Raw genomic sequence first — 19803 nt, forward strand, 5'->3', positions numbered from 1 at the left:
TACATACAGAAGGGAGCATAATACGCAGTTAGTGGTCTGATAAGGATCAAGTGCAGTGGAGGTGTACCTTCCCTAGTCTTGGATGCGATGCCCTTACTTATGAGATGCACAGTGTAGAAGGCTTTTCTTACCACTATGGATACATGGTGATTAAAACTTAGATTGTTGTCAGCCTGTGTTCCCATGTCTCATATCACTGAATTTGAGCTTATTAGGGTGCTATCTATATCATACTTAGCAGGGGCTACTTCTTTGCCAAAGGGGATAATGAGGCATTTTTTGTGCTAAGTTTTAGTCTGTGACTTTGGCACCAATTATTTGTCAGCCCCTTCTGTAATATGTTAACATTGTTGTGGGACTCTGTGATTGTGCCCAGTTTACAGTCATCTGCAAACTTGGTAAGCCACAGGCCACCAACCTTTGGCTGGACTTCAGAGACATAGATTCCAAACCGTAAAGGGCCCAGCACGGATCCTTGTGGTACCTCACTGGTAACTTGGCTACTGTTGGAGGTGGATTTCCTAACTTTAACAGTGTGCATTCTATAAGTAAGCCAGTTGGCTACCCATCTAGTGATGTATGGGGTGATCCCCAGCTGGGAGAGTTTCTCAATGATACCTGAGTGGGGGGATTGTGTCAAAAGCCTTGGCTAAATCAAGATAGCCGGTATGTACTGCTTTTCCCTCATCCAGGGCTTTGGTGACATTCTCAAAGAAGTCCACCAGGTTCAGTAAGCAAGATCTACCCTTGATGAAACCAAACTGGGTTGGGTCAAGAGTCTGAAGGTCACCTATGTCCTTGTGGATAAGTTCCATGATGATTCTTTCCATGGCCTTGTTCAACAGTTCCCAGAGTCAGCTGATGGATCCCCTTTGTGCAAGGGAATTACTGTTGCAGTTCTCCACTCTGCCAAAACAAAGCCAGTGCTCAGGCTATGGTTAAAGACAGTGATGAGTGGTTCTGCTAGGTCTTGTTTTATACTGTTTAGTAAGCAGCCTGGGATGTTATCTGGTCCCATAGATGTCGTGTTTTTGGCATTGGAGAGTGCTTGTATGACCTGTTCTTTGGAGATATTTGGTAGAGGACTGGTGTCAAAAATGCTTTGGGGTATGTCTGGTGGGGACGGGGGGGGGGGGGGTGAAGTTATTGCCAAGTATGTTGGCAATTTCCTCAGGCTCAGTGTGAGTGGTATCATCCACTATAAGTTCGGCACACAGCTGGGCATTCCTTTTTAGGTTTTGGATGTAGCTAAAGAATGCTTTATGATTGTCTTTAGCAAGGGATGCTAATTTAGTCTCATAACTAGCCTTAGAGGACTTTATAAGATATCTGATTTGCTTGTTCAAACTGTGGCGGGTATTCTTCATCTGTTGAATAAGTTCCCTTTTGTTCTTAGATATCAGTTTCTTTCTTTTGTTGTATAACTTATTTATACTTATAGTCCACCAGAGTGGCTTGTTTTTTTTTTTGGGAGGACCTGGTTTTGTTCCTGTTATGTACAGCTGAGTCAATGTATTTATTTAAATGGCTATACAGGGCATTTGTGTACTCCTCTGCATAGGAGTCATTGTTGGTTATGCCGGCAGGGGCTTTGAAACTTTTTATACCATTGCTTCATAAACAATAGTTTGCTTTGGAGAAATTTTTCAGTTTTTTTTTACTCCTGTGGGGATGTCAGGTTTGATCTTTACTTCAAATGAGACAGATTTATGGTCTGACCTTACCAGGGAGGGCAACACACAAGGAATACTGCAATGAACCCCTCCCACATTGGGGAGCACTAGGTCCAGGATATTTGATCTCCTGGTGGGGGGTGTGGACCAACTGGTCCAGGGCATTTGAATTAACAAAGTCCAGGAACCTCATAGCGATCATATTTGTGCTCATGTAAGTCATCATATTAATGAAAGGCTATATATATAGGGTTACATAGATGTCTTTCAAGTTGGATTTCTAAGTACTATCTTTAAATGAGTGTCCTGCATATCCTTGTTTGCATATGATACCAGTTTAAAATGCATGCTGCACTGCAGCTCAGCTCTGTCTTGTATGTATGTCTAGATGACTGTCACATTGACTGTGTGGGAGTCTTGGAAACCGTTGCTATGTACTGCAAGGCTCCTCACAGCAATTTCAGTTTAAAGATCGCACAGTTTTTCTTATCATCTGCTAATCACGTTTCTATGTAAAGCTACCCACTACCACTCATGTGTGTTGAAAAAGATGCGTTCATCCTCATAATCTGAAGGGTTTAGTAATTTACTGTGGCTCGTAGTACTAATAGAACAGCATGGTTACCATGCAGGATTATTTACTTTTAGTTAAGTTCAAAGCTAAGTTCCTTTCTGTTTTAGTTACACATAGACTTATACTGTGGAAATGCTCTCTAACATGCCAGTTGCATACATTGTACAGGAGCTCTTCTGTATGCCTTTCACCAAATATAATGGTCTATTTTCTACTGATCTTGTTAAATTTACAGTCTACTATTTATTCATAGCATTTCTGCATTTGATGGAATATTACTGCATACAGTGTTTTATTTTTGGCTGCACATTATGATTCATGTTGCACTTTTAGAAAGCTGTATCTTGAGTACTGCAAATATATACTAGATGTGGAGTTTTTTTCCTATGACAAAGGTTCAGAGACTTAACTGATCCAGTCAGTACAATTATTAAATAAATAAATGTCTTATAATGAGCTATCTGGTTAGCTGGAATTAAGCAGTTGCAACTTTCTCTTGTTATGTTCTTTCTCTCTCTGATTCCTGCTTTATCTACTTCAGGGACAGAAAGCATCCTATCCTGGGAATATATGGGCACAAGGCAGAGAGACTACTCCTAAACAGGATGTCATCCTGTCGCAGGACAGAAGGACAAATACATGTACACACACACACACACACACACACACACACACACACACACAGTCACACATGGGATGCACACCTACAGGTAGTTAGGAAGTCTGCCCATTAACCTCTGCCACTGTTTAATGATAATATATTCTTTTAAGTTTCCTAACACCATCTCATTTTTGTAAACTTATATGCTGTGGTTAAAAATGTCTATAACGGATCAGTCTACCTATCTAAAAAGCAAATTAATAAATAAATAACTAAAATAATAGAAAATGATTTCATTGGTGCTGTTCATCTATATTAAATGGATTCACTTCTTTTATTTAAGTTAATAGGACACAGTTACTGTTGAGTCATATCCCCTTGAAAAGGGTTTATGGACAGATCAGAAGAACCAAGGTAAGCCACTGTCTTGTCATGTTCTGATTGTCTACTTTGATTTATATCTAAACTGTATAGCCACACCATATAAGCATTTTTCATGGCTAAATAAACCAGAATGGTGCCACTGTCAAAAGAGCTTCATCTGAGTATGTCTGCAAGGCCTTGCTAAAGTTGTGCTACCTCACAGCCATAGTTTACGTACGGTGAACATATGTGTGTGAGTGTATATGGTGTGCTACAGTAGGTGAGCAGGAATTTAAATCCTTGTATGCCACGGTAAATATTTTATATTTTGAGTGGGGGAAATATAAGATGATGAAGGTAGACAGTAATTCACAAACTTTATTAAGGTGCTTGTAATCAAGCACTTTCACAAGAAACAAATAAGTAAAATAAAATACAAATAATAAAATATATGGCATGAAAAATGACTAATAGACTATTGCAACAATCAATCACAATAAATCCTATCACACAGAAAATAGATATGTTTTCAGGGACCTTTTAATATCAACCAATGTGAGTGACTCTTTCACCACTGGGAAGGAGGTTCCAAAAGTGGGGTAACTGATAATGAAAAGAATGAGTACATGATGACCCCAAATATGTTATCAGAAACACACCCCAAGGAGGAGGAATGCATGGGTCTGTCAGGACAGTTGATCAGGAGCTACTCCAGAGAGGGAGTACCCATCTCATGTATAGCTAAATACATCAACATTAGAACTTTAAAATTAATTTGGAAAAAAAATGTCAGCCAGTGGAAACTCCCCAGAAAGGAAGTAGCATAAAGCTAACCAATAATACCTGTAAGTAGTCAGGCTGCAGGGGTTTGCACCAGCTGCAGACAGTGTAGTTCTGTGTGAGGAAGCCATAAGCACAGAGAATTACAACGCAAGTCATATGCAACCACTGGAAGGTTTTGTGGAAGAAAAGGGTGCTTAATGTGGGCAATGTTCCACAAGTGGACGAATGATGACTTTACAGCAGATGACATCTGGTCTCTAAGTGTTAATCTGTCAGAATTTTCACATTATCCACAAATGATGGCTGCTTACAAAGCAGGGCAACTGGAATTCCTTAAAATAGAAGGAATAGGCATGTTCACTGCCTTGGACATTATGAGTGTCAGATGATTACTAGTCACTAATAACAAGATGGAAAATTTAAGTTATGTAGTTATGTTATGTTACAATCTATACAGTTTCTTCCCTAATGTATACAACAAGAGAAGCTTAAGATAAGACCAGATAAGATCTTCTTGATATGTATTTTAAATCTTAAGATCATAGTTAACCAGGAGTCATATTCTTAACCCCTCAACACACATGCATACCTGCACGCGTGCACTCATGCACGCACACGTACACACACACACACACACACACACACACACACACACACACACACACACACACACACACACACACACACTCTTAAACCAGTAATTGTCTTTTGCCTGTCCCATATGTGCTTGAACTTCAATGTGATGTTAACTTCAAAACTCATTTAGGTTTATGATTGTTTCCATGTCACATAGCCTATGTGAAAAAAAAATACTCAGTTCCCTCCTTCTCTGTATGGCAGAATGTCTGGGTGCCATGGTAGAAATAGCAGAAAACATCTGAGCCAGAATAGTGATACCAGAGTATTAGTTACCTACTTCTGGGATATCTAACCACCTAAGATTCACCATCTTATGTAAACTGTGATTACAATGGGTAACTCCAGCTTTGCACACATTTGGGAAGTTATGACTGTGTTATAACAGAATGTTAAAATAACACAGCTGCAATACATTTCCTCAACAGAGTTTTTTTCTTCTCCTTTTCTAGTTGATTTTCTCTTATTTTGTCTAAATTTCTTCTTTGCTGACTTCCCAGCCAGTACAGTGATTAACTATTAACTGCGTTTTACCTAGATTGCTAACTTTTACTGGCTCTTTCACATAATTTTTCTTTTTCATACTGGGAGGGCTCTAATCAACCTGATTTTCAGATTGCAGGCATCTTGGAATCCCAAAATACATTTAGATACTTCAGAAGTTTGTCAAATGCAAACACGTTCAGTACTTTTTAGACATAAAGTCAAGTCAAAGCACTTTATTATAACAGCAGCATATTTATAAGACTCAGTTCAAATTCAAATGCAGTAAACACTTTTTCAGGCCTTAGTCCAGTCTGAAAGGCTGGCTTTCTTTGTAATCTACCCAGCTTGGAATACTTGGAAGAGTCCAGGGTCTGCACTTCTAATGCTGTCATAATAAGAATTGCTAAAGTTAAGCCTCTGTGAGACAATGTAATGTTCTAGACTCACATGAACACATGTGCCTCTGGATTTAGCACAGCTACTGTAAGATATGTTCATTTTGAAAAATAAGGTCTCTGATTTCTTGTCATCAACTATCAATCTTCAGTATGAACAACATAAGACCTGGGTAGATCATACAGTTTCACAGCCACTACTGATATTTTAACTGTGTAACCTTGCTGTATTCTCATTTTATTTTCACTCTTTTAAAGAAGATAGGTACCTTTTTTGCTATGGTCATAGTATATTTTTTCTACACTAGTATTCTTTATCACTCTTAAAATGAACTTGAGTTTTTAGGCTGAGGTAAGGTAACAGAGAAAAAGATTTTAATATTTAATCTGTGACCCATCAATAACAGAGCTTGCAAAAGACCTCTAGCTTGCAAGGAAGTAGTCCTATATTCCAGCAAAACTAAGTGTAAACCTATGAAAGATGTATCATTAACACAACAAGTTTTGTTAATGATGTTTTTGCATAAACAGTAATTTTAATTTGACCATATGACTGTGGGCAGTTAGAATGGGAAGTCACAAGTTGAAATTCCAACTGTTCTGAAAATCTCTTGAATTCCATGCATACATATTGTTCTGTTTATAGCTATCTGGTATAACTTTAGTAAGAATCTCATATCTAAAAACACAATTTTAAACATAGTAATCACACCAGCATTTGTAGTATTTTTTAACTTCATGACCATGGTAAACTTCAGATTATAGTCAACAGAAATCAGGTGCACATAATTATGAAAATGAAAGAGGTTTCTTCTTGCTTTACTTCATGGTCTACTTGCAAGTGAATGAGGAATCATATGTGATTTTGGGTTATTTTTATGATCTGTATTGTACAATGAACACTCTCAAACCTCTTGCTCAATCCACATGCTTCCTAGCCAGTATAACATATGATGAGATCTTTCTTCACACATCGCAGTTTCTAAGTGTGACTCATAATCTTGAAAACATTTATTTTCTTAGGTGATTGGGCACTATTACTTATCTGCTTTAAATATAAGACATTGTATAAAGTTGACATATTCTTTAAATGAAGGTTATGATCTCTCTTCCACCCAAACTATCACTGCCACATCTCAAAGAATTCATTGTGGCATCCTCAATACACTAATGAAACTCGTCAAGTTTTTTTTCACTCAAACAACTGAGGAAGTATCCAATTTACATGTAGTCTTTCTTCAAGTAAATATTCTTTTATATATATATCTTTTCCTAGTTTATGTTTCACAATTAAATTATACATATGATGTATTTTCAATATTCTCTGAAGTCTTTGGTCATGCCTTGTAGAATTATTAATGATCAGTTTTAACTAACACTATTTTCCTATAAATTGATTCATGGACGTTTTCAAATATCTATACTAAGGCAAGTTGCTGCTTTCCTTTCATTTTTTTTCTACCATTCTTTGATGGGTTTTGACTATTTAAGCTTATATTTTTAGCATTCTGCAAAGGTTTTGGCCTTTAAGCAACTATTTTCTTCTTGCAGAATCCCTGTACCTGTTCTACTTTGTTTCACATATGAGATCTTATTCATATCACAATACTTTATGTGGGTTCTTCAGTTACTAACTGATTAAGCATTTCAAAACATGTCTTCCTTTGTACTCCATTATCACTCCACATCATCTTCAAATATTTTTTAACAGTAAAATAGCTCACATGTTTGCACTAAACTTTAATAAACACTGCAACCTTCCAAGAAATTTCAAGAAAACTTACTTATCCTCTGTATAATGTACCTGTACTATTGTTCTGGCTTTTTAAATGTCTAGTTACAAGCCTTCATAAGTTAAGATTGATTCATATAGCTTAGTTCTGTAACAATGTTATACTTAAGTTTATTCAGATTTATTGTTTCTTAGTTGGGTAATTAAATCAGTCTTGCATCATGTTCGTTTTTGGTCTGACCATATATTAGCAGTTTATTAATTTTCTTAATAATGTTATCTAACCCATTAATAATTTGTGCAGTAGCTCACTGAAATGCTTCAGGTGTTGATGAGATTGCAAAAAGGATGTCTCAAAAATCGTTATATTCCTCTGGATGAATTAGAAGTTTACAGCTCTGAACTTTCCTCACCAGACTTCATTTACCAAAATCCCTGTTTTTTATTAAGTACAGAAAAAATATATTGCTCCATGCATGACAGATATTACTTCTTTAGTTGTATAAAGTGGATAGATCTGTGTTTTTATAGCTTTATTAATATCTTATAGATCTACATAAATGCAGATTCTGTTAAGTTCCACAACAGTGACAATGCTGTAACTCATTCAGGAGGCTCAGTAAGTTTCTTAAACACACCCATTTTCTTCACATGGGTTAACATCTTCTTCACTTTACTTCATAAAGCTACTGAACCTTTCTATTTAGCACACACTTGCTAATTCTAACAGTAGCTGCCTGAATATGATGAACTTCCGGTAAAGCTCCCAAGCCAGTAAATGGGACTTTATACTCTTTCAGCAAATCTTCAGACTGAACCTTTCCTGATCTGCATTTTAGCAAAGCATTCATACAGGGAATCCTTTTCATCATGGTAAGCCTGTGACAAGTCAAATGAGCCAACATTAATATAGCAGTTATGACAGCAACTATCATGAAATGAATATTGTACTTATTCTTATATTCAGATGTAAGCACTTTTCTGGCACTTCAGTTTTACTTTTACAGAATAATTAATGTTCGCAATGACAACTTTAGATTCCTTAATTTCAGATGCCATCCCTTGGAAGTTTAAGCAAATAATATACTTAATTCTGTATCGTGTCTAGTATAAACATCAGTCTTTAACTATTAATGTTAAGCTTTTCTTTCCACATTTCCCTGGGTTTTCTGCTTTTTTAAATCTTGTACATTATTTACTCTTTGCAAATTCTCAATTGTATACACAAATGATTCATTTTTATGATACTGCTCTGGCATATGTAATCCTTCTGAATGAAATTTAACTTCTTTCATTTTATAAGAATTATTTCTTTTCCACAGTTCTAAATATATAATTAACTGGTTCTAAACTTGTGATCAACTACAGCTCATTCCTTGTTATCAAGCGTAAAGCCATACCTCATGCAGAACTTATCAATGATATGTTTAATGGGCTTGTCATGCTTCCTATGACTTTCCTGAATATTTCGTTTTAATTCATTTTCAGCTTTTCCAACTCAAAAGCCAATCCACAGCATCAAACTGTTCAGGAGCGCATTTAACTGTAGTGAAGTAATTTAATTCACTCTGCATATTTATGTAGCAATAAATCTGATTCTCATAGTAATCTGCCCTTATCTGATTATTTCTGGTACCACCAGACACCTCAACCAATTGGGGACAAATTTTAACAGAATCAGGGAAAGTCAAGAAAAAATCAGGGACAATCAGGGATACTTTTAAAATATTAGTGCTATTAACTTGAAACATTGACAGAATCAGAGCATATGAATTAATACACATTTTCTGAGGTAAAAGAAGTTTATAACTCTTAATTATTGTCATTATTCATTAAGTGTAATTTACCACCTTTCCTCCAAAAGTCACTAGTTTTAGGAGGGATTAAGAGGGACAGAGTTAAAATCTGAGTCAAAATCAGGGATGTCCCTGAAAATCAGGGACAGTTGAGAGGTGTGGGTACCACACATGATTGTGTCTCATACTAATGCATAATGTCTCTGTTGCCAGTGTGTCATGTAGCTTACAAAGTTCACAGTGTTTGGCTTGATTCTTTAATTCAGTTACATAAAATTTTATAGACCGTGGAATCCTATGGCCTCCAGAAGAACAAATGTTGAATATATGACATTTTTTTTTCTCAGCTCACAGTAACTCTGAAACTTTTCTCATTGCAGGAATATTATCACATTTTTTCTTCTGAAACTCAGATGACGTGTACACTTTCACTGGCCTTACCCTGTAACATGCAGAAATGTAGCACACTGCATCTTTCCAAAATGACAATTCCTTCTGACACCATGCAGCACTTGGGTATTCAGGATCTGGCTCAACCAGTGCCCAGTGCCTGTACCATGAACCAGTGATCCACCCCCTCAGCTCTTCATTTGAAGAGCAAAAAAAAAAAAAAAAAAAAAACAAATGGACATCCTGGCACACTAACCAGGTAGCCATATGCACAACATGCCCCCAACTCTGCCCAGCCACTCAGGTCCCATGTCTGTGCCCTGCCCTCGACTGTCCTTGAACATAAAACAAAAAAATAAAAAATAATAATTTAATTTTTTAAAACTGTAGCAAACAGTTGCTACAGTTATACCCTGTCTGCACAGAGCTCCACAAGTGCTCATGTTTTAGTTAAAAAAATAAACTTTTTTTCTTATAAATTGTAGCAAACTGTTCGCAGCAAATGTAGCAAACAGTTGCTACAGTTTATGCCCTGCCTGAATGGAGTTGTGTAGTACCCAGGTTTTAGTTAAAAAAAATTTTTTTTTTTTATTTTTAAATTGTAGCAAACTGCTTACTCAGTTGGCACAGTTTAGACCCCTCAGAGAGTGCTATAGCGCTCAGATTTGACCACAAATGCAATACCATCTTTTAAAAGCCAGTATTGCATTAAGGATCATGATCAGCTGATTGCACCTCTCAACACTTTGCACTCAGGACAGATGCCCTTGTCACTCTGCTGTATCTTCGCTACTGCTCAGGATGGACTAAACATAGAAACATATAACAAATGCATGAAACCAGCTGCATCAGCATTTATTTCAGACTATACAATGGATACAGAATACCAGATCACATGATATATATTCTAAACTTTGATGCAAGTTAAGGATACAAATCTCTTAAAGCTATACACATACATTTCAGAAATTAAATATATGTGCCCAATTAATCTTGAACCCAAATAAAACTAAACTTATCCTCTTCCACTCCATTAAATTCAAAACCTAATCCACTTACTTCAACATCACATCCAGTAATAAGACTTTGATCGAACCAGTACGATCCACCCAACTTCTCTGTGTTGATTGATCAAAATCTGAAGTTTGACTTACACATTACCCAGACTGTAAAAAAAGTTCACAAGAAAACAGGTACCTTATACAGATGCAAAAACTACCTTACCACAAACTCCAGAATAACCACAGTCAGAACTCATCTTCTGTCAACTTTACTATACGCCTCACCCATCCTTACCAACCTCTCCAAATCAGACCTAAGCACGCTAGATGCTAGCTATAATAAGATAGCTAAATTTGCCACTAGCTGTCCTCCTAGAACCCCTAAGCCCTAAGACAACTATCTTAGCAAGAGCTACCCCACCAACTCATCCTCAGACAACTCTCTACTGCCCACCAAATGTACTATAAACCCAATAAAAGACCAGCTCTACAAGGCCTCCTCAATCCCCATATAAGTACCCACCCACTAAGATCCACTAATAAAGCTCTAATTGAAGTAACCAGGAGTAAAAATAGCTCAGGTGACTCTCTAACTCCTATTACATTGCTAAACTGTGGAATGCCTTACCACCTGAAATTTGAACTATAACTAGCTTAAAAAGCTTCAAGCATCACATTAAAGCCCACCTCACCAATTCCTGGACTTGTACATGTACTGGCCATGGGTAGCCCAAACCATGGAACTAGCTGATTTTAAAAATTTAATTGCAAATGTAATGAGCATTGAATTTAAGTCATATGACTACCTTATGTTGTTTTTTTCTTTTATTTCTCACTGTTAATATCTATCAGATTTTAAGCCTTCAGTTTGCTATGCTACCTGTATATAAGACTAAGTATTGTAATTGCACTCTTATTGTATACAATGCCACTACCTGCTACTACTGTAAGAACTGTCTTCTAGAAGCATTATTACACAAGATTATTGGTCTTGTCTCCCACTTGACCTATTTATTCTGTTCTAGTCTTTTTACCGTTATGAATGTCTGTTACTATTTATTTCTTTATTGTATTATACGATTTTCTTTCTACTAACATAATAGTTTACTCGCAATGGAGCTTTTCTCCCCGTGCCTCCACTAAAAAAGGGTTTTATGCCCAGTTGGACTCTCCTGGTAAACAAATGTAAAATAAATAAATAAAATAATAAATAAATTAGGTGATAGCCAGCTCCAGGATGCAGTTATCATTGACAAGTCAGCACTACACTGTGCAGCATAAGGCAGATGTACAACAGTAGCAATGCCAAAATGGGGAGCAAGACAGTGCTCTGGTAGAGGGCTATGTGATATCCAAGATCATGTGTGAGAAGTGCACAATTGCAAACAAAAAGGGTTGCACTGCATCTGTGAAACTTTTTCTTAAAGGCATACTAACCTCTAAGTTTGCTCAGGGAAGTACTGGAGTGCAAAACTCATAGCCCTTTACATGCTGTGAGGTGTTGCCTCCTGCTGACTACTTTGTGCAAATGCCATACTTAACTTTTTTTCCTTAATCATAATTTACATTAATTTTCTCTGCAATGGCATCATAGACCCATCAAAAATACTTTGGTGATGTCAGAGTAATGTTTAATTGAGATAGCAATGCTGGGATTATTTCTGGTCACAACAGAGATGCCTGCATAGTGGTGTAGCTCAGTACTGACTAGGTTGCAGTGCTGTTTGTGGTGGTAGAATACTGCTATTTTGTAACAGTGAAGATGAAGCTAATAATAATACAACATTGGTATCCGATTACTTGTGCCCAGTAAGAAAATTAATTTGAAGATTCTAATACCTAGAAAAAAAACAGAAAGAATTTCTCTCAAGAGGTACATCAGTACTACTAAAAATAACCAAAGCAGACTGCAGACTGCATGTAAAATAATGACCTACTTTAAATGTTACCAGTTCTTATAATTATTACCTACATTAGATTAAAACTGTTGTGTTCTTAGCCTCCAAGCAGTATCTGTTAAGTGAGCTAGTAAAATAAAGTGAGTTAAATTAGCATGTACCATGCAAAATAAAATAATAATGACTGCAAACAGAAGGACCAATGCTTTAATCTCTGTATATAATGGCTTCAAAGCACAATGTCATTATCTTTTCAGGTAATGGCATTGCATCTATTATTCTCATACATTCTGGTATTTTGAGGTTCATATTTTCTTTATCTCAACAGGAACTGCAAACACAGTATGTTTTATATATATTAATCAATGCATCATTATATATATATTTTTTAAGATGTCTGGGAATTTGCAGTGTACTTATAGTAACATTGGTTTTATAGAAATTGAACATATAGAATATTTCTAGGTCGGTGTCACCCCAGATGATTAGTCCAGCATCCCTGGGAGGCCCATGTATGTTTTAAAACATTAATTATTCACTATTATCTTTATGCCCAATAAGTATGACAGTGACAACTTGGAAATATTTGACTGTGGTCATTTATTTGTTCACTTTTGTCCCAGCTTAATACTAAAGAGGTATACAGAATATAACTGTCATTTTTTTCTGGCGGGGATGGGGTGCAAGGAGGTAGACACTATTCCAAGATATCATTTATGTATCTTCACAGCCGTCTTCTACATGTACTGAAGACTAGTCAAAGTCCTAAATGTAATGGTAAATTCAGGAATAAAAACCTCTGGTGGGACTTCCATACTAATAAACTGTACAAGTACAGAAAGAAACTAATTAAATATTGCAAGAAACTCCCATCCCTTATTCCAGGACCATGCTAAAGTATGCCAGTAAGGGACTGAAGAATACTATTAGAAAATATAAAGCAGAATATGATCATAAGATCACTACAGATACCAAAGGAAACTACAAATCTTTCTTCAGTTATAACAGGGAATTAAGGAATAATATCCACCAATGCTACTGTGATCATCTATAATGATATCCCATGCTCCAAGCCCCAGGATGTAGCCAATATATTAACACTATCTTTACTCTACTATCCATATTGTTGCCTCCAGTATCAGGTACTGGGGTGGCGCAGTGGTGCAGTGGTTAACTTTGTTGCCCCACAGCAAGAGGATCTCTGGTTCTATTCTCTGCTGGGGTTCCTTCTATGCATAGTCTGCATGTTCTACCTGCATTAGTGTGGGTTTCCTCCGGGTACTCTGATTTCCTCCCACATTCCTAAGACCTGCATCTGGAACATTTCTCCCAGGCCTCTGCTGAAAATAGGCTCTATCCCAGTTGGACTTTCCCGGTCAACAAATGTTAAATAAATAAATCACTGAAAATTTGAGTTCCCCTAAATTCACATTGGAACAAGTTTTAGAATCCCTGTCAAAGGCTAAAAGTACTGCATCCAAGGGGCCAGTCAACATCCCAGGCCGCATTCATATCAGTACCAGGTACATACTATCCAACCCCCTACTCTAACTGTTCAGCCACAGCTTATCTACAGTTTTTGTTGATGCACGAGCAGCCACGGTGGCACCTCTACATTGGAGGCCCATCTACAAACACAAGTAATTACATGACCATCCCTCACCAGCCTTATATGCAAAGCCACTGAATGTATCATAACCCAGTCAATTTGGTTTTATGAAGGGCAGGCCCTGTCTCCTTAAAGTAGTAAGCTTCTTTGAAAATGTTACAGAGGCTGTGTATAATGGTCATTCAGTGCACACTGCTTACTTGACCAGGCCAAGGATTTTGATGTTATACTCCATGCTGGTATTATTAAAAAAATAGACATCTTAATCTGCTGGACTGCAAACCAGCTATCCAACAGATCCCAGGTTGTGAAAGTTGTTGGAATCCTTTTTGAACATAAAATTGTAACTAGTGGGGTACCACAGGGCTTATTGCTGGGTCCTTTCATGTTTGGCATGTATTTGGCAAACATTCATTCCAATATCCCACAAATGTGACTGACTGATTGCAAGCTGTGCACAGTTATTCACTCACCACTAATAGTAAATAGCTTCAGCAAGGGCTGGAATATCAGATACCTTGTGTATTGGAAATGGTCTCAAGTTAAATGCAAAAAAGTACATCATAATAGTGTCCTGCAAATAAGCTGCTACCACCTCATATGCTAGAAATGGTACTTCTCTTCAGATATGGTCATAAAAGAGACCTGGATACTTTTGTGGACAGCTCTCTCTCTCATTTGATCGTGTTTCCACCATAGTCAGGAAATCCTTCTATCTGGCCCAGTTAATTACCAAGGGAATATCTTCAGGATCCAATGAAGTCATCATACCACTGTACCCTTTCCTTATTAAACCCATCATTGAGTATAATGCCCCCCCCCCTTGGTATGTATAAATACAAGCATATTGCTTAAATAGAAAAGCCTGAAAGATTCCTAACCAAGAAAATTAGAGGCTATAAATCCTTCAACTATCCTGATTAAGCAGCATGACTCCCCTTATCATCATACCTACAGGCTGCTCCGAGAACTTGCATCTCACCTTTCAAGGCATGAAAGATGCTGCCAGTTTTTACCTCCTAGGTGTTTCTGATACAAAATAGCTGTTTTATGCAACTACTAAAGAAAAGTTAGGAAATATTTTTGTCCTAAAATCTCAGGGCATTTGCCATTTTTTAGTTTTTTCTCAGGACACAACTGCCTAAAGAAGGACTGTTCCTTGCAAAGAGGGACAGGTGGTAACCCTACTCACTAGAGAGAGAGGTTCCTAACTCAAGATATTCCCAACCTATGAAGTAAGTTACCATCGTAGGTCAAACAAAGTACTACATTGTCTACATTTAAGGCTAGTCTTGATAATTGAATGGACAGACAGAAATATAAAACAGGGTTATCATGTACATCCCTGCTCAATTTGAGAGGTGACCACTATTAAGTGCTTGTTAGTGCCAGTGTTATTCCTAATAGGCACAACTGTGGAATCAAGACATGCAAAAGTAACTGTGATGGATGCTAGGCAGGTGTATCTGTGAAATGGGGACGGCTGTAAATGAACACTAGCTAGAAGGCAAGGTGGAAAGACATTTTGTCAAGATCAAACTCTCTATTCTCCAACACCCCATTACATTATTTGTACTGCTTCTGTTGCTACAGTCTTTTGGGAAAAAGGCATATTCTTTTCCCAGGGCTGTGTGATCTTATAGATGAAATATTCTGTGAGCTTTCTATCACTGTCTCATTGATGCAGACAAGATAAACAGTCAACATTTCTCTAATCAGCTTTCCAAACGGAACCCTGGTAACTTCTTTCCTTATTGGATCTCACCTTCATGCAGCCGTACATGTGAACACCGCCATCATTAGCACAAATGACTCCTGGGAAAAAGTAATGAAAGGAATTAAAGGTAGCTTAGCTAACAACAATTAAGTACGCAGGTCCTTAATGGGACTCCATCACCTTGTGAGGTAGATTTCCTCAGAAACGTCATGGCATGTATTAACGTTAATGCTCACAGATAATAGTAGAGAAACTGCCCGAAGATGACAAAACACCTATTCTGCAAGAATGCTGCCTGAGGGAATCATCTATAAAAATGTACTAAAAATATTATGAGGACAGTTTGGTCTGCTGAGACTAACCTCGAGAGCAAGGGTTTAGGCAGGCATACTTTGTGATGTATACTTTTGAAAAAGTACTTTTTTTATGCATTCAGATGTGCAGGGAAAAAGCCCTAGCAAATGTACAATGGCTTTTGTTTCAGAATTGTTGGTTGATTACAATTTTTTTTTCTTAAGTTTGCCATTTAATTATATCTTTTTTCTCCAGTTTTAAAAATGTGAAAAAATATGCTGTCAGGAGACATAAGCTATTCCAGTTTGGGGTGTTGGTTATATTCTAGAAGCTGGTATATCATTCCAAAAATCATGGCTGCATCCCTGCTGAAAGGACCATTTTTCTAAGTCAAAAAGTCAGAAAGAGCATTTCTGTAAACCCATATCATGCATGATGTATCATGCATGTCATGAAAGGGATGCTTTAACTTTGAAATAATGTTGCAGTTCCATACACACACAATGAAATGGTCATTGCATGGTTGGTCTCTGGCCATCAGTATCAGTACAGTACTAAAAAGCACCAGTTTATTGCAGTGGCTTTCTGAAATGAGCTTTTCATCTCTGTTCTTATGTCATAAAGTACTAATATGTCTATGGCCCACAGTCATTCCATTTGTGAGCAACTGTACACAATGATGTAAATGGTTCTGTATAAGTTATCTAAAAAGCTGAACATTTGAAATGCACATATAAGCCTTTTTTTTGCAGTGGGGTGCATTTTCTCTGTATTAATACTGGACTACAAAAATGCGTAAATTATTACATGTTTTCCATGGAAGTTCTATTTCACACTTGTGGACATTGTGGTTTCAATTTCAAGTTTAACACCTGAACTACAGCTTTACCCTCTAGCTGTACCCCTGTTTGTCTTTCTCTCTCTCTCTACCCCCTTGCCCAGACACACTTTCTTGCTTTGTATTTTTGTACCCATCTTATTCTACTCAATTTCCACCAAGTCTTCTCCCACTCTCACAGAAGGTTATATGGTTAGACTGGTGATGCCGTAGCTTGCAAGCCCTACCCTCACTCTCACAGAAGGTTATACGGTTAGACTGATGATGTTGTAGCTAAGGTCAGGCGTGCACGCCCTACCCCACCTTCACAGAAGGTCATATGGTTAGAATGATAATGTTGTAGCAAAGGGCAGGTTTGCACACCCTACGCCACTCTCACAGAGGGTTATATGGTTAGACTAATGATGTCATAGTTAAGGGCAGGTTTGCATGCCCTACCTCACTCTCAGTTCTGTGTGTTCAACAGAGGTTTCCACTTTGCCTCTGGTCATGTGTATATAAGTGCTGCAGAAAAGGAAGAACTTCTTCCTTTTCCTGGGATTTCTTCCCCAAGTCCCATGAGATCTTATAAGTCAGGAAAAATCAGCAATCCACATGCAGACATCTTTTTTATTCATTTTTTAACCAATCAAGACTCCTGGATACAAATGTCTCTTTTCATTGGCAAACCAGGAGAACTGCCTGGTTAAATGACTTGCTGAGTTATACAGTAAGCAAATGGAGGTGGAAAGAATCAAACCCTGTACCCTGGGCTACAGGAAGCAGTTCATTAACAGCTGAGAGCCTTCATTTATTTTGTATTGCCAGAGAATCTTGGTGTCATTGTTTGGCCGTATCTCTCTAGACACACACAAAGACTGCACTATTATCTCTGGTTCATGATTTAAGCGATACCAGAGGCAAAATACATTAACCTCCCTCTGGAGTTAAGGGCAGCGTTATCTAATCATCTGATCTTTTTTCTGTGTAGGACTTAGATGATGGACTTCTGAATCTGTGTGGGAATGCTTGTTTTTTTTTTCATTCTTGTAATTGGGCGGTTAGAGTGGAATGGTAGCTTCCATTTGCAATGAGGACCAAAGGGGCATAGAGCAGAGAACCAATTTGTAGAGAAGGTTAATGGCATTGTAACAAACAGATTTGTGAACCTGTTAAATAAAAAAAAAAGTGAGAGTAGGTTAAATGCATCTGTAAACCAGAGTGATATAGAGGAAGAGCTGTGACTAGTACTTAACGTTTACTGTTAAAAGTAAAATTACTACCTCTGTAATAGGTGAGTAACTTCAACATGAATGAAGTTAATCAGATTCTCCATTATAACAAAATTTAAGCTAGTTATGGCTATCTTTTTTTTCTGTTTCCTAGTTGCTATTTTTTTCTTTTTGGGTACTTAGACATTGCTATTAAATTAAAAATTATTTTAGAGGTTATGTCAAAAGAATTGAATTCTCCTTTTTTTCCACTGGTAATTACCATTTGACAGTTCTGACATCAACCCATTGTTACTGTCATGGTAAAAACAGTTCAAAGGTGAGTGCTGTACATAGTGCAGGATTTATAAAAGCATTTCAAACATTTCCATTCAGAATCTTTGAAGCTATAACATACTTGCACATGCTCGCATGCACACACACACACACACACACACACACACACACACACACACACACACACACACACACACACACACACAAACACACACATGTATTTTTTCTAGAGAACTGTTATAATTAAAACATAATTAAAAACACTTCCTTAAGATGCCACATGCAATATGCAGAACTACTGTTTAATTTACAATTCCTTACCTCTTGGATGGTGATAGCAAATATATCATAGCCTGGGACTTGTTTTGTTTTTTCAGGTCTTCCTCATCCTCGTCTTTGTCCAGAGGAATCTTCCACCACATCTCCATGTCCAGGTGAAGAGCTTTTACCACTGGCAGGCCCTTCCTCAAGTTGGTAAGTTGACGGCATAGTGGGCAGTATAAATTAGCCTGACCATTATCTGTCCATACCAGTTTCCTCAGGCACTCTTCACAGAAACTGTGTCCACAATGTAACCTTCGGGGTGGCCTGTTGCTCCTCGTGTAAGGCAGGTAACAGATCCCACAGTCCAATTCATTGCTAATATCCATCCCTCCCTGTGCCTAAAAACTTACAAAAGAAAGAAACAAAGAAAAAAAAAATCTCATTTTAAACATACATGAACACTAGAACTTTTACTATTAACAAGTTCACAGACAACTGAGCTTTGTCAGACGTCCCTGACGTTTGCAAGTACAGATTAACAAAAGAAATACAAGCTGCATGCTTCTCAGGTAATAGATGGGAGGTTTGGAGGGGACTGGCCAGATGGTATTCTGTGGGTGTGTAAAGGTACAGATCTCATATTACAATATCTGTCAGATTGCCTGCCAGCCCAGGTGTCATTGTTGCCGTGACACCAGAGAGTTTTAATTCCTTACTGTGAAGAGTTAAAGGATTTTCTAAGTGAGTAGTGTAAATATTTACTGTGCTACAAAATTTACAGTGTATACTACAGCAAGGAAAATAAACACGCACCATAAATGCATTCATTTATGAATAAATGTTTACAGATTAGCTTAGCATTATTTTACTTAGATAAGTGTGTTTCCCTATTGTCTGCATTTAGGGCATGTATAATATAGTGTGGGCCACAGGCAGAACAGTGAAGAAGCAGCAATTTATAGGACTGAACAACACTCACCCAGAATAAATGAAACATGGTTTCATGTTCACTTTTTCATTAGATAATTGTACATGCAGTAGAGTTATATAAGGTCAAATGTAATGATTTTATGGAAACCTTCATTTTTATTCTGAAGTTAACGAGTTAAGACTCAACAGCTTTGGGTAATTATTTTCAGATGCAACCCTAAAACAATAGTTTTATTTTTATTTTATTTTACTTTTCGTTAACTGAGGTAGAACACTTATCCAAATAGACCATTTTCAAGGTTAAGCAATTTATAGTAGATAGTAGTCAACAGACAA

General features: G+C 37.2%; 1 protein-coding gene across 1 annotated transcript in view; it reads right to left on the reverse strand.

Annotated features, from left to right (window-relative positions):
- LOC122801384 (RING finger protein 227-like) overlaps window positions 1-19058 on the reverse strand; it is a 134553-nt gene extending 115495 nt beyond the window's left edge. The window contains exon 1 of the mRNA XM_044070907.1: window positions 18595-19058. Within this exon, the coding sequence (XP_043926842.1) occupies window positions 18595-18923 (329 nt within the window). The 5' untranslated portion in view covers window positions 18924-19058. The remainder of the gene's footprint in view (window positions 1-18594) is intronic.
- Between the last annotated feature and the right edge of the window lie 745 nt (window positions 19059-19803).

This window comes from Protopterus annectens, chromosome 4.part1 (assembly GCF_019279795.1).
Source record: "Protopterus annectens isolate FY-2018-M chromosome 4.part1, PAN1.0, whole genome shotgun sequence".
In the NCBI taxonomy this organism is placed as follows: Eukaryota; Metazoa; Chordata; order Ceratodontiformes; family Protopteridae; genus Protopterus; species Protopterus annectens.